The sequence below is a fragment of the Meleagris gallopavo genome, chromosome 30 (genome assembly GCF_000146605.3).
Source record: "Meleagris gallopavo isolate NT-WF06-2002-E0010 breed Aviagen turkey brand Nicholas breeding stock chromosome 30, Turkey_5.1, whole genome shotgun sequence".
In the NCBI taxonomy this organism is placed as follows: domain Eukaryota; kingdom Metazoa; phylum Chordata; class Aves; order Galliformes; family Phasianidae; genus Meleagris; species Meleagris gallopavo.
The window spans coordinates 879,222-892,447 of NC_015040.2; the positions used below are offsets into that span (position 1 = coordinate 879,222).

A 13,226-nucleotide genomic window follows, 5' to 3' on the forward strand; every position below is an offset into this window, starting at 1 on the left:
TGCCCTCTCCCCGTCTCCCCCCGACCTGCCTGTTCCCCATGGAGAGCACCATGGATTTCCAGCCGGCCCCCGATCCGCCAGCCATGGACACAGAAGAAGGGCAGCGCGGTGCCCCCCGACCCACTGCAGCCGAGGGGCAGCTGGAGGGGCCCACCTTCAGCGACACCGCTGTGGATCAGCAGAGGAGTCTGGAGCCTGGATCGGGGCGTGCTTCAGCCATGAACCTAAACAGCGGGGATGAACAAAGTGGGCTTTGCAGGAACTCAGGAAGAGAGATGGAAGAGGAGGTGGTGACCACTGGACCACAAGGCCCCACAGACTGGAGACCGAGCACTGGGAGCACCTCCCGGGACACGGGACCCCCCCGCACCCCCAGCAGCGGCACCATGGAGCTGGATGAGGAACCTGAGGAGGAGCCCTCAGAGATGCAGGGCCTGCTGGCCCAGCTGGAGACCCTCAGCCCCAGTCTGTGCGATGCTCCCAACACGGCCCCTGTGGCAGGCAAGCGGGGCTATGCAGAGTGCCGGGGTGAGTGCCAGCCCTGCCCGCTGCACGTGGCCACAGGCAGGGGCCTGGCTGTGCATCCCTGCTGTGCGCAGCGCTCGGCCCGCTCACGGCCTTGCCACGGCTTGCTCTTTGCTGAGGCCGACCGGGAGGACCTGCTGAACCTCCTGTGCTACGAGGGGGGTTGCCTGAGGCTGACACTGAGACACCCCTGACCTGCTCTGAAGTGCTGACCGGGACCAAGCTGGAGATGCTGCAGACGCCTGAGGAACACAGTGCTGCTGATGGGCTGGGAGGGCCAGATGGTTCGGAGGAAGGACCTTCAAGCAGCTGGATTTATGGAGATGGGCTCAGTGAGGACAAACCCACCTGTGAAGGCAGTCGAGACAGCTCGCCAGAGCCAACCTGGGCAGAATTGTCTCCTGCTGTGACCCCAGAGAAGGAGCGGCCACCACAAAGCAGTGTGACTGTGAGTGCAGGCGCATGGCCGTGGTGCTGTGGCAGCAGGCTGGGATGTGCCCTTAGCTCTCCTTCCTTGGGGGATTTTTTGGGCAGAGGGGAGTGAGGGGGCAGCGTTTCCCTGGGTCTTGTGGGACATTGTGCTGCTAGGGGAGAGCACCCTTACTTGCTCTGGGTTGTGCTTGTCTGATCCTGGGGGGAAGCCAGTGGGTCTAAACAGCCCCACAGCCTAGCATCCCAGTGCTTCACCCTTCTGTTGCTTTGCAGAACAAGGAATCCCCCTCCTCCTGCCTGGCCTTCAAAGAAGGTGAGTTGTTTCTCTGTTTGAAGCGGGAGTCCTAACCCACCACTGCCTGCTCTGACCTGAGCATTGGGGGTGCCTGGGGGGGGTCCAGCTCTGCACCCAGAAGAGTCTCCCAGGGCAGAGGCATTGCTGCCACTTATTGGGAAACATGGCTGCAGACTTGGGGTGGCTGGTTTGCGCACAGTTTGCGCACAGCTGGGCATGAGGAAGCTTCAGGAATCCTTTGGGGTGCCCAGGTTTGGGAAGAGAAAAAGGAGGGCTCTCTAGAGGAAGGGGAGACAGCCCAAGAGGGCTCTCTAGGAGAAGGGGGGGGCAGCCCAAGGGTCAGCATTGGTTCCCCTGTTATGTCAGGAGCACATCTCTTAAGCTCTGAGCCACTTCCTCACATACAGGAGCACAGCTAACAGGTGGCAGGAGGAAACCAGCCCCTGCTTTAGCCCTCCCAGTCTCTCAGTTCCAGGCCCCTGTGACCCAGAGGATCTGCTGGACGGTGTGATTTTTGGGGCAAAGTACCTGGGCTCCACACAGCTGGTTTCAGAGAGGAACCCCCCTACCAGCGTCCGCATGGCACAGGCACAGGAGGCTGTGGACAGAATCAAGGTGCAGGGAGGGGCATGTCCTGACCTCTTGTGGGTACTGGGCAGCACTTTGTTGCAGGGCAGAGACCCAGCAGTGACGTCATTGAGCCGCTTTGCTCTGCAGGCCCCAGAGGGAGAGTCCCAACCCATGACAGAGGTGGATCTGTTTGTCTCCACACAGAGGATCAAGGTGCTGACAGCTGACACACAGGTGAGCAGGGATGTGCCTGCGTGGCCCTGGGGCTGCTGAGACCTTCCTGTCTCTGTGGGATCTTCTCTACCTGCCTTAATGGGCGGTTGTGCCCAGGGATGGCCAGGGGCAGCAGCAGCATGCAGCTGGGAGGAGCTGTCACTCAGAGCAATGCCACTCTGGCAGAGTGGGATCTGAACCATGCTGAGCCTGCATCCTCCCGGTGTGCAGCAGCGCCTGGCTGGCTCGTGTGCTGCATGGAGGGGAGGGCTGAAGGTCTGTGCTGTTCCCTTGCCAGGAGGCCATGATGGATCACTCCCTGCAGACCATCTCCTACATCGCCGACATCGGCTCCCTCGTGGTGCTCATGGCACGCCGCAAGCTGCCTCGGAAGGCAGAGGCAGCGGAGGAGAAGCGGCTCTACAAGATGATTTGCCACGTCTTCCACTCGGCTGATGTGAGTGGGAGCAAGCCCTAAGGGAGGGTGGGGTGCTGGTGGGGTCCTGGACCCATCCTGCTGCAGGACAGCTTGACATCGCTGTGCTGGGGCACAAAGAGAGGGAGCCCGGGCACCTCTGCTGTGTAGAGTGGCCCAGTGAGAAAAGGAGGGGTCTGGTACTGGGAAGGGGCAGGGAAGGGCAGGGTGCCCTGCAGCTCCCAGGCCCTGTCTGTGCTGGACAGCTGCTGGGACCAGTTTGGCTGTCAGGCCATGTCCCTAAGCAGAAATGTCCCCCATCCGTCCCCAGGCCCAGGTCATCGCTCAGGCCATCGGGCAGGCATTTGGTGTGGCCTACCAGCGCTTCCTGGAGGCCAACAGCATCGACCCAAGTGAGCTGAGCCCTCGCCAGTACAGCCGTGCCCTTGAAGACCAGGAGCAGCACAACGCAGAGCTGACCCACTTCTCCCGGCAGGAGAACTGCAAGGATGTAAGAGCTGCTTTGGAGGGGTGGGGACAGCATGGGGTGCTGGCACAGTGCCCTCTGTGTATCACAGCAAGGCTCCCTGAGAGGCTGAGATGCTCCCTACCACCCTAGGCCCCATCCCAGCTCACTCTGAGGCCAGTACCCCTGTGCAGGGGGTGTGTGGCACACACCCCCGCTCCCTGTCCTGGTTTCCCTTCCTCAGGTCTGCATCCGGAAGCAGAAGGGGGAGATTCTGGGCATCGCCATCGTGGAGTCGGGCTGGGGCTCCATCCTGCCCACCGTTGTCATCGCCAACCTGATGCACGGGGGCCCTGCAGAGAGGTCGGGTGAGCTGAGCATCGGGGACCGCCTCATGTCCATCAATGGGACGAGCCTGGTGGGGCTGCCCCTCACCACCTGCCAGAACATCATCCGGGTGAGCTGGGGCCGGGCCTGGGGGGATCCCACTGCTCTGATAGAGGTGGGAAACAGCCTGGTGGTGTCTGGGGTGTCAGTAACAATGGGGCAGAGAGGCAGGAGGGCCCGTACCTGTCCTGTGCTAATCCTCAGCCTTCCCTTGAGCAACACAGTTCTGTCCTCTCTCAACCCCTCCAAGTGACTCTCTGAAGTCTCACACATCCCCCCCTCACTTTCCAGGAACTGAAGCACCAGACAGAGGTGATGCTGAACATAGTGCACTGCTCCCCCGTCACCACAGCTGTCATCCGGCGCCCCGACTCCAAGTACCAGCTGGGCTTCTGCGTGGAGAACGGTGTGGTGAGTGCTGTGGGGTGGGAGCAGAGCCAGGCCAGGGCTGCCCAGGGTTTCTTCCACCTGCCTGGCAGAGGACTTGCAGCCCTGGCTCTGCCTGTGCAGATGAGCCTTCAGCACTGATAATTTCTGAGGTTTCACAGGGCTCTGTGCCACGGTGGAAGGTTCCTTGTTGCTCTCCTACAGTGCCGTTGTTTGGGTTTGTCTCCTTGGTGCTCGACTGTTTGCTTTGGGGGTGGTGGTTTCCTCCTGGCTCCCTTGGCGTGTCCTTGGTGACATTTGTTGCAGTCCTTGCTGGAGAAGCAGGGTTCAGGGTGGTGGTTGTACATGGCTGTGGGGTGTGAGCACAGCTCACCAGCATTCCTTGCTCCCCAGATCTGCAGCCTGATGCGTGGGGGCATCGCTGAGAAGGGCGGCATCCGTGTGGGGCACCGCATCATCGAGATCAACGGGCAGAGCGTGGTGGCCACACCTCACGAGAAGATCATCCAGATCCTCACACAGGCGGTCAGCGAGGTGAGCAGAGCAGGCAGGGTGGGTGGCTGCCCCTGCGCTCCCATGGCTGCAGATGGCGCAGGCTGGGCTCGGGGACCTCATCCCAGCAGCCTCCAGCCTGGGGCTGCCATCTCCCAGCTGATCTGAGCGTCTCTGTCCAGGTCCACATCAAGACCATGCCAGCCTCCACGTACCGCCTGCTGACGGGGCAGGAGCAGCCCGTCTTCCTCTGAGTGCTGCCTGGGCCCAGCTGTCACTGCACACCTCTGGGGGCCACCACCACTCTGCCTGCTGCCCCAGCGCTGCCACCAGAGCCCTCTGGCCCCCGGAGGGCCTAATCCTGCTCCCTTTCAGTTGGACTCAGGACGCAATAGGAGGCTGTGGGCCGATGCTCAGCTTGCGCAGCATCGGGGCCCACAGTGCCTGTGACCCTTCTCCATATCCATTCACCCCTCTCTGCCTCAGTGCCTGTGCAGTGCCGTCCCCCTGCTCCTTAAAGTCCCTCACCTTGGCCTGGTGCTGGCAGGGGATGGGACCCTGCATGAAAGGCCACCCCTGTTTTCATCACTGCAGATTGTGCTTTTACACTCACCAAAGGTGCCTTTTCCCAGGCGGGGCTGGAACTGTGCTCCAAGGGCTCATCCCAGGCAGCCCTGAGCAGCTCTGCCTCTGCACACTGAGGTGTGGGTGCAAGGGAGAGCCAGCAGCCCCCAGACTCAGCCTTAAGGGCAGCAGCACCCTCAGCAGCCGCTTCTCCTCCCCAGCTTTGCCAGGGGCCTGCTGGGCTGCAAACGACCACCTTGTTAGCCCTGTTGCACCGAGCTGGGAAACTACCTCTGCTTCCTCAGCACTGCCTTCAACAGGGCTGTTCCTTAGTGCAACCAAAGGGAACACGGCATTGCCACGTCCCACAGAGCTTGGGGAGGTGAACCCCACAGACCCGTCTGCAGCTGAGGGCTCCGTGGGGATGTGTTGTTCACAAGGGGACAGCTGGGACCCTTTGCCCAAGGTGGCCTGTCACAACTTTGCCTGTGTGGTTGGTTGATGCAAAAAATAAAAGTTTGAGGGAATGCTGAAGGCCGCATCTCGCCTGGCTGGGATGCAGCTGAGGAAGCTCAGCTCAAGGGATGCGGCCCTGAGCCCACTGCGGTGCTAGACATCAGCCCAAGGCTGCTGCCCTCAGGAGGGTCCTGCACTGATGCTTACAAGCAGAGGCTGAGGGCCCTGGCCACGGAGGGGTGTGGATCCCAGCAAGGCTGCCCTGCTGCATCTCTGCCCTGCATGCTGTCACACAACACACGCAGCAGCAGCCCATCCTATTCAAAACGTCCCCTTTATTTCATCCTGAGGCAGTGGATGAAGCAGGGGAAGGAGGCACTTGGTGGTGCGAGCACAGCCCGCACAGCTGTGGGGTGTTGTGTGGCACTGCCAGGGCTGTCACCCGGCCCTGGTGGCACGGAGCTGTGATAGGACTGGCCCGAGGGGCCCTGTGGGGCAGAGACACACAGTGATGCTCAGGGGTCATGCACAGACACTGATCTCACTACACATCTGTAGCCGGGCCCCACTCGTAGCCTTCGTCCTCATCTGAGTCATCCCTGGCTCGCGTGAATCTCTTCCTCACGGCCTCGTGCTCGTAATCCCTGCAGGAGGAAATGCTGCAGTGATGCCTCTGTGACTGATCGGTGGAGGCAGCCGCTGCCACGCAGGGTCAGGCTGCACAGAGCTCTGGCCCCGGCACGCAGGGTACCTGAGGTGTTCCTGTGCCCACTGTCCCTGTGGCTGCTGATCTGTCACCTGTGAACAAACAGATTTGAAAGGGGGGCAGGCAAGAATTGTGCCCCAGCTGGAGACTGGGCAAGGTGGGCAAGGCACCAACACTGGACCCGCAGACATTAGAGGTGGCAGCCCTTCTGCCAGGGCCACAAGGGATAGGAATTGACCCCTGTGGCCAGGTTCTGTGCCCCCCGCGCCCCTCGTACTGCTGTGGGGGACCCACCTGCTCGCTCACACCATGACTGGGATACGTCTGCGCCGGCTCAGAGGAGCGGGAAAGTGCAGGATGGCTGTAGGCATCCTCCGCCTCGCCGTCGGTGTAGGCACCCCCCTCACCATCCGTGTCATCGTAGTCGCTGTTGGCGTGACTGTCACAGGTCAGGTAGCCCGAGGCTGCCCTGCTGGGAGGGTTCAGCAGCTCCAGGCCGTCCTCCAGCGCCGCGTCCACCTGCGGATGGGGACAATGAAGACCCGGGTCTCTGGGCACCAAGAGGGCAAACGCAGCCCTGCGCGGCGCCTGCAGGGCTCAGCCCTTCCGCCCCATACGTGCTCCGCTGCCGTCCAGATGGGCTGGCTCTGCTGCGTCCTGATGATGTTCTTGATCTCCTCGTACCAGGCGTTGCCGCTGCCGCTGAGGGTGATGGTAGCAGTGAAGAGGTGGCTGCAGTATTTCTTCATCTTGCTGGCCTGGGCGTAGAGGCGCCGGGAGCTCTTCCTGGAGTCAGGAGCCAGCCACTGGCGCATGGCCTTGATGCCCTGCCGGCTCTCGGGCTCACAGAACACCACCACGGGGTAGTACTGCACGTAGTTGAGGCGCTCCACCGCCGAGGGTGTGATGTCCAGCAGTGCGTGCTTGTCCTGGGGCAGGGCACCAGCACTCAGCCCTGCTGGGGACAGGGTCACCCACCTGGCTGCCAGCACACAGCAGCCTTGCAAGCTCTCACCTTTTCAGCAATCTGCCGCACTGAATCCAGCTTGATGACCTTAGACGATGCCCCATCTCGTGGCACGCTCGCTGCAGGACAAGGAGACAGGGTTTAAGAGGGGCTGGGGCAGTTGTGCCATCCCTGTGGGTCTGGCCATTCCAGGCCCCAGGGCTGCGTGCCTCCATGGGGGCTGTCTGGGACCTGGCTTGCCTCACGGTGCGTGGGGAGAGGGTGCCTGAGTCCAAGAGGGTGCTGGGGTGTCATGGAGAGGTCACAAGGAAGGATCAGGACAGAGTAAAAAGCTCCCAAAGCCACCTACACCAATGTCCAGCTGCTAAGCATAATTCACCCCCACTGTGGAGGGTACTTACGTGCAATCTCGAAGAGCTCAGGCTGCTCCATGCTCAGTTTCTGCATGGCAATGTCTGTGATGGGGCCCAGGATCACCACCGGCCGCTTGAAACTGGCTGTGGGGAGAAGACAGAGCAGCTCAGGGGGGCTGGGCTGGGGCAGCCCCAGGGCTGAGGACCCTGGGTGGGTCCAGGCAGCCCGGTACCCACCTTCCTTCAGAACCACCCTCTCATATGGGGGGTAGTGGCCCTGCTTTGTGAGGGCAGACAGGTCCTCACGGCTCTTCCGCAGCGTCTTCTTGGCTCCCCGCAGGCCCCGCAGCTTCCAAAACTCAGCCCGTGCCCCCGAGGGGTTGGTGCCAGGCGTGGTTTTCAGCACAGACTCCAGGCTGGCGAACTGCTCGGCCCTGGGAAGGGAAAGGGCTCAGGATCTGCAGCCTCTGGATTTGCTCCTTCCATCCAAGGAGTCAGGCAGAAGTCAAGGTCACCCCTTGGTGACAGTCTGGAAAGCCCTCCGGGACCTCTGTCAACCACAGCATCAACAAACCTACCCCAGGCACCAGGAAGGCATTTCACCAGCTCACGCTTCCCACCACCACCCATCAGCCTAGCCCAGCTCTTACCGGGCCCACCACCCACATCCCCGTATCATCAGGGAGCCATCCCCTGCTTCTGCCCCCAGCGGGGCCATTCCTGGCTCTTTCCCTACCTGCTCTGGTTGGGGATGATGCCCTTCTCCTGCTCCTGCAGGTCCCTGCCCATGCGCACAGCCAGCCAGTTCCCCAGCTTGCCGCGGTACATGGTGTCCAGCACATGGAAGACGTCCCCACGGGCAAAGCTGAGCCCCGACGGCGTGTCCTTCTCATAGTCAAAATGCGTCCGGATGTAGAAGGAATCACGCACGTTGGATGAGATCATCTTTCTGTAAACTGGAGCCCGGGGTGAGAGTGACCATCAGGGAAGAGCGGGTAGAGGAGGAATTAGGAGTGGAGGAAAGCGCTGGCCTGGCTATGATCTTCCACAGCAGCCCTCAGTGCTAAGGAGGGCCCTGGGGACACCTTATCTACATGCGGTGCTCTTGGGCACACTGGGGACAGCAGCACTTGGCCCCACAGCACACAGTGGCCATTTCAAGCTGATCCACAGGGCCAGAAACCCCCGTGCTCCAGGATGCCACTGCATAAATGGCACTCTGGGATCACCCAGTGCTCTTCCGTCACCTCTCAGGGGGAGAGGAGGATGGCGTGGGGAAGAAGGACACATTGTGGGGCAGAAAGAGTTGTGGGGAGCTGAGCAGTTCAATGTTCACTCAGAAGAGATGGAGAGACATGAGCCCAGGAAGTCACCAGCCATCACTCACTGTTCTGCTTGCTCTGGATCCACAAGGTGACATCCTCTCCCGGCGGGAGCTTCATGAGGTACTGTACTGCCTCCTCACGGGTCAGGTTCTGGAAACTGGTGCCGTTCACCTGTGTGGGAAAGCACTCAGACGTGTCCCACCAGTGGGATGGAGGGCGTAGGTTCCAGTGCAGTCTCACGGCCCCAGGGAAGGGGAGGCCCTGGGAGTAGGAGAGGGAACTGGCCCCTGCTACCCAAGTGCCTGCCACAACCCCTGGGTGATCCTGGGGATGGCTCCTCTGGCACCTGAACCCTGCTGGGTGTTGGCACAGTGCTGGGGACAGGACCATCCCCTACCAACACTGCCTCAAAATGATGCCCAGTGGGAGAAATCCAAACAGCACGAGGGGTATTGGGCACAGAAGGGACAGAGACAAACCAGGCACTAAAGCATTCGGTGCCACTCCTACTCCCAGGTCTCCCAGGTACCTGCAGGATCTGATCCCCTTCCTCGATGCCCTGGCTGTCGGCTGGGCTCCCCTCCTGCACACCCGACACGAAGATGCCCACGTCGTTCCCACCAGCCAGCTGCAGCCCCACACTCCTGGCCTTCACAAACTGCACAACTCTGGAGTCAGGACTGTACCTGCCCAGTGGAGACCGCAGTCAGCATGGTGGGGACATGCTGGCAGTCACCAATGCTGAGCCCCAGCCCTGGAGCTGCCCTTGAGCAGATCCTTGTCCGCTCAGCCCTTCCCACCAGCTCTTGCAGAGACTCACCCGTCCTTGGGGGCAGCTCGGGCACTGGGTCTGCTGTGGGGGCTGTGGTGGCCATCCTGTTCCACAGCTTCCAGCATGTCTGCAGAGAAGGAGAGCTGGTTCAGGAAGTGCTGGTGGCTGTGTGCTTCCCCAGATCACAGAGACACATGGAGAGCTGGTGGGATGGGAGTGGGGATATGGAGGAGCCTGGAGCCTGCTCAGAGCCCTCAGCTCCCCCCAGGCCGATCTGAGCTCACCCACCATGGCTCAGGGCATCGTCCATGTTCGTGTTGATTGCAGCATTCTTGCTTGATTGTCTCCTCTCTCTGGAACAGAATCAGGGCAGAATTTAAGAAGGGCATGGAGGTGGGGGGCTTGATCAGCATGGGCAAGATGGGGGCCAAAATGCAGTGCCACCTCCAGTGAGCTGGCTCCAGCATAGTGGAGAACCAGGCCCTCCAGACAGGCAGAGAGCATGGGGGAAAAAAGGATTCATGGGGACATGGGGATGGGGACACAGCAGGGCTTACCCTGGTGAATTCATCCTGGCAGCAGCTGGAAGTCGTGGGGAGGTCTTAGGGGATGGTGGGTGGGACAGGTCAGAGTCGATGTCGGAGATATCTGCACGACAGAAAGGGAGAGACATCAGTGCCCATCCAGTCCCCACGCTGTGCAGTGGGACCCCAGTACTGCCACTCTGTCCCCTCACCGTCCATCCGGGAGCTGTCACTCTGGTAGTCTTCCATGTTGGGGATGTTGATCAGGAACTGCCGGTGGTCCCGGAGGACGAGCAGGGTCAGGATCCCCTCCGTCTGCTCAATGAGCCGCTGGGTGTCAGCCAGGGACATGTCCTTGCTGGCCACCCCATTGATCTGGAGGGGCAGAGCAGGAAGGCCTCAGGGTGCTCGCTCCTGGGAAAGGCACCCCAGGAAAACCCTGATGACACAGAGCTGCTCCCACCACAGCATTCCCAGGTCCGTTCCCTGCGTGTGCAAACAAAGTGCCTCCGTTCTTCTGTTTTATTCTCCCCAGACACCTCAAGCATAATTTCACCTGTCATGCCCCAAACACCTGAGCTGCTTGTTGGCTGCTCCCCCAGCAGGGACACCCACACACAGCACAGGACTGGTGCCATGGGGACAGGAGGGCGGAGGTGACAAGGTGCTGCTCCTGGCACCAAGTGGAGCCGGTCCCCAAGAGCCCGTGTGCAGTCCCGGGGGGGGCAGGGAGCAAGGCAGGATATGTGCACCAGGCAGAGCTGCCTCCAGTCCCCCACAGCCAACCTAACACACCCTCAGCTTGTCCTCCGCAGTGACACCAGCCAGCAACAAGCCATCCAAAAGGGGGATACTGAGTCCCCCCAAGTGCTGTGCAACCCTTGTTACTCCGTACCTTCAGGATGAGGTCTCCCTCCTGCAAGGAGCTGCGCCTCGCCGCCAGCCCGCTCTCCACTATGTGCTTGATGAAGAGCTGGCTGCCCAGCTTCAGGCCGTACTCTGCATCAGAGAGCCCGTGGCAGTGCTGGGGCTGGGCAGAAGCAGGACCCCCTCAAAGCTCCCCTTCGCCGCCACCCCACAAGCACACTCCAGCTCCCATCAGGCCGTCGGCAAGCCCCAGAGCTGAGCTGTGACACCCTGGGTTGAGGCCAGCAGACTCAGTGCCTGCAGCACAGCACACACTGCCCCAGTGCTGCATGCCAAGCCTCACTCCGGGACACGCAGCCACCGACCGGACAAAACCCAGGGATGCAGGGAGCGGGCAGGCCCTACCTTCATCCTCCTTCTTCTTCACCAGCACTGATGTGATGGGTTTCATCGGCACATCCCGGTGCGGCAGCCGTTTGAACCCCGACACCAGTGCCAACCCGTTGGTGTCCCCTTCGTGGCCGAAGCCGTTGGCAGAGCGGTGCCGGCTGTAACCCCTGTGCTCCGAGCCGCTGTCGGGGCTCTGCCTCCAGTGGCTGCTGTCCTGGCTTCGCCTCCGGCTGCGGGACGACTTGTGGTGGCGGCGGTCATCCTGGTGATGACCAGAGCTCCTCTCGCTGGACGAATCCCCGTCGTAGCCCTGGTTGTGGTCCAGGTCATCTCGGGAGCGGTGCTGGCTGGCGCTGCGCAGGGCCGGATCCACACCACGAGGGTCAAAGTCCTCATCCGAGTCGTAGCGCCGGGTCGCAGCAGGGGATGCAGGGCTGCTCTTGCTCATGGGGAGGTGGATTTTCTTTTGTCTTTTCAGTGTCTGCAGGTGGAAAGAAAGAAGGAAGGGATGCAGACGAGGCGATTTCCCAGCCCAGAATACGAACCACGGGTACTCTGAGGGGGCAGAGAATAGTGCCACAACAGGAGCAGGGCTTTGCCCAGAGCCACCGTGCATCCTGCAAACAGACACAGTGACACAGGGACAGGACGGGGACAAGGACAGAGGTGTCCCACTGCAGGGCACACTCACAATGTTGGCGATCTTGCCGCAGGTCTTAAGTGTCTGGATGGCGAAGGAGGATGAGACATTCTCCATGGAAAGGCCGTTCACCATCACGATTTGATCCTTCCTCCTGTGAGGGAAAGGCAGCCGTGGCTCTGCCTCAGGTTGCAGCAGCGATTTGCTGCCCTTCTGGTCCCTGCTGGCAGCGATGACCCCCACTGCATCCCCACATCCCGTGCACTCACTGAAGCTGGCCAAACGCCGGTCCCCTGGACACCACATCTGAGACGATGACCGCCGTGTCCCCAGTCACCCTGTTGGGACGGTCCCGGCCACCCGAAACGGCAAAGCCGAAGCCCCGATGAGGGTCCTAGCAGGGAGGGGCAGAGAGGAGCTCACAGCCCGTCCCCGGCACCGCCATCCCACGGCCACTTCAGCCACACTCACCTTGCTCAGCGTCACAGTGTGCTGCTCCCAGATCAGCATCTCCTCCATGGCAGCCACCTGCCAACGCAAGTGAGGGAGGGCGAGCGCTGAGGCTGAGCGGTGCCTCGGCTGCAGCCCAGGGGCCGTGGGCACGGATTGGCTCCGGCTCTTTTTTGCAGCCACCAGCCCCTTCCTCTGTCCTGCTTTGGGCTGCAAGGCAGAGTTGGAGCAACAGCTTTCAGCATCAGCCGAGCCGCAGGCACTGGGGATACGAGGTCACCCCACCAGCTGCCATCGCTGTGTCCCCGCTGCCCTCCCTGCCCCAGCAGCCAGCAGACCCCCAGTGCTGCCTCTGACAGTGCTCCCATGCCCTCCCAGCTGCTCACCCCAGGCCCTGGTGTGACCACAGAGCTGGTGGCTCCGCTGACCACCGCACCTGGCTTCGCCCTTTGGTTTTCCCCAAATCCAACACTTTCCACTTAGGACAGACACCTCACTGGGATGCACGTGCAGGCTAAGCACAGCCCTGCACAGGGTGTGGGACTGGGATCCCCTCCAGCAGCTCCCAGCACCCTGGAGAATCTGTGCACCAGGCAGGGAAAATCCCGCAAACAAAGCTGGAGAGACCGCGGAAGCTGCCGCGGGGCGGTGGCTCCCACAGCTGTTTTACAGCCTCTATCTCAAGGGTCATCTGGGCATGGAAAAACAAACCGGGAGGGCCGGGCCACGCCGTGATGGATCAACCACAGCCAAGGAAATCTGGTGAGCTTGTAACGCCGTCCTGCAGTGCAGCAGGGAATGAACAGCCGACAGCTCCGTGCGGTGCCACCTCTGCCTGGCTCCCACCTGCTCCCCACAGCCACCAACCGTGCAGGATAGGGCTGCCTCTGCCCCCCGGCCCTGAGCCCACCCCGGTGACCTCCCTGCAGCCTTCCCAGCATCTCCCGTTCCCACCCGGGCGAGCAGCGCACCTGGAACCGCACGGCCATGCTGCGGCACGGGGCCCTCGGCAGGTGGCCGCTGCACCCAC

General features: G+C 61.7%; 2 protein-coding genes across 4 annotated transcripts in view; one reads left to right on the top strand and one right to left on the bottom strand.

Annotated features, from left to right (window-relative positions):
• The first annotated feature begins 6 nt into the window (after positions 1–6).
• APBA3 (amyloid beta precursor protein binding family A member 3) lies at positions 7–5,280 on the top strand. The gene is given in 11 exon segments (XM_019609994.2): positions 7–687; positions 690–973; positions 1,231–1,270; positions 1,722–1,867; positions 1,970–2,056; positions 2,334–2,492; positions 2,782–2,961; positions 3,161–3,373; positions 3,595–3,714; positions 4,084–4,224; positions 4,365–5,280. Coding segments are annotated over 11 exon segments (2,091 nt in total). The 5' UTR covers positions 7–38; the 3' UTR covers positions 4,437–5,280.
• Positions 5,281–5,517: 237 nt separating this feature from the next.
• TJP3 (tight junction protein 3) overlaps positions 5,518–13,226 on the bottom strand; it is an 11,940-nt gene continuing 4,231 nt past the window's right edge. Inside the window, exons 1-20 of one of the 3 annotated variants that reach the window (XM_010724790.2) lie at positions 13,168–13,220; positions 12,218–12,274; positions 12,016–12,140; positions 11,798–11,900; positions 11,122–11,587; positions 10,745–10,848; positions 10,062–10,224; positions 9,883–9,973; positions 9,614–9,678; positions 9,374–9,452; positions 9,083–9,239; positions 8,616–8,724; positions 7,965–8,184; positions 7,466–7,662; positions 7,277–7,372; positions 6,924–6,994; positions 6,526–6,837; positions 6,203–6,427; positions 5,954–6,000; positions 5,518–5,846 (exon numbers count right to left, since the gene is read on the bottom strand). In XM_010724790.2, coding sequence (XP_010723092.1) covers positions 5,747–5,846; positions 5,954–6,000; positions 6,203–6,427; positions 6,526–6,837; positions 6,924–6,994; positions 7,277–7,372; positions 7,466–7,662; positions 7,965–8,184; positions 8,616–8,724; positions 9,083–9,239; positions 9,374–9,452; positions 9,614–9,678; positions 9,883–9,973; positions 10,062–10,224; positions 10,745–10,848; positions 11,122–11,587; positions 11,798–11,900; positions 12,016–12,140; positions 12,218–12,274; positions 13,168–13,185 — 2,805 coding nt within the window. In that variant the 5' untranslated portion in view covers positions 13,186–13,220 and the 3' untranslated portion in view covers positions 5,518–5,746. Of the gene's footprint in view, positions 5,847–5,953; positions 6,001–6,202; positions 6,428–6,525; positions 6,838–6,923; positions 6,995–7,276; positions 7,373–7,465; positions 7,663–7,964; positions 8,185–8,615; positions 8,725–9,082; positions 9,240–9,373; positions 9,453–9,613; positions 9,679–9,882; positions 9,974–10,061; positions 10,225–10,744; positions 10,849–11,121; positions 11,588–11,797; positions 11,901–12,015; positions 12,141–12,217; positions 12,407–13,167; positions 13,221–13,226 lie in introns of those variants that run through there. The other 2 variants (XM_019609993.1, XM_010724791.3) reach the window with 2 other exon arrangements.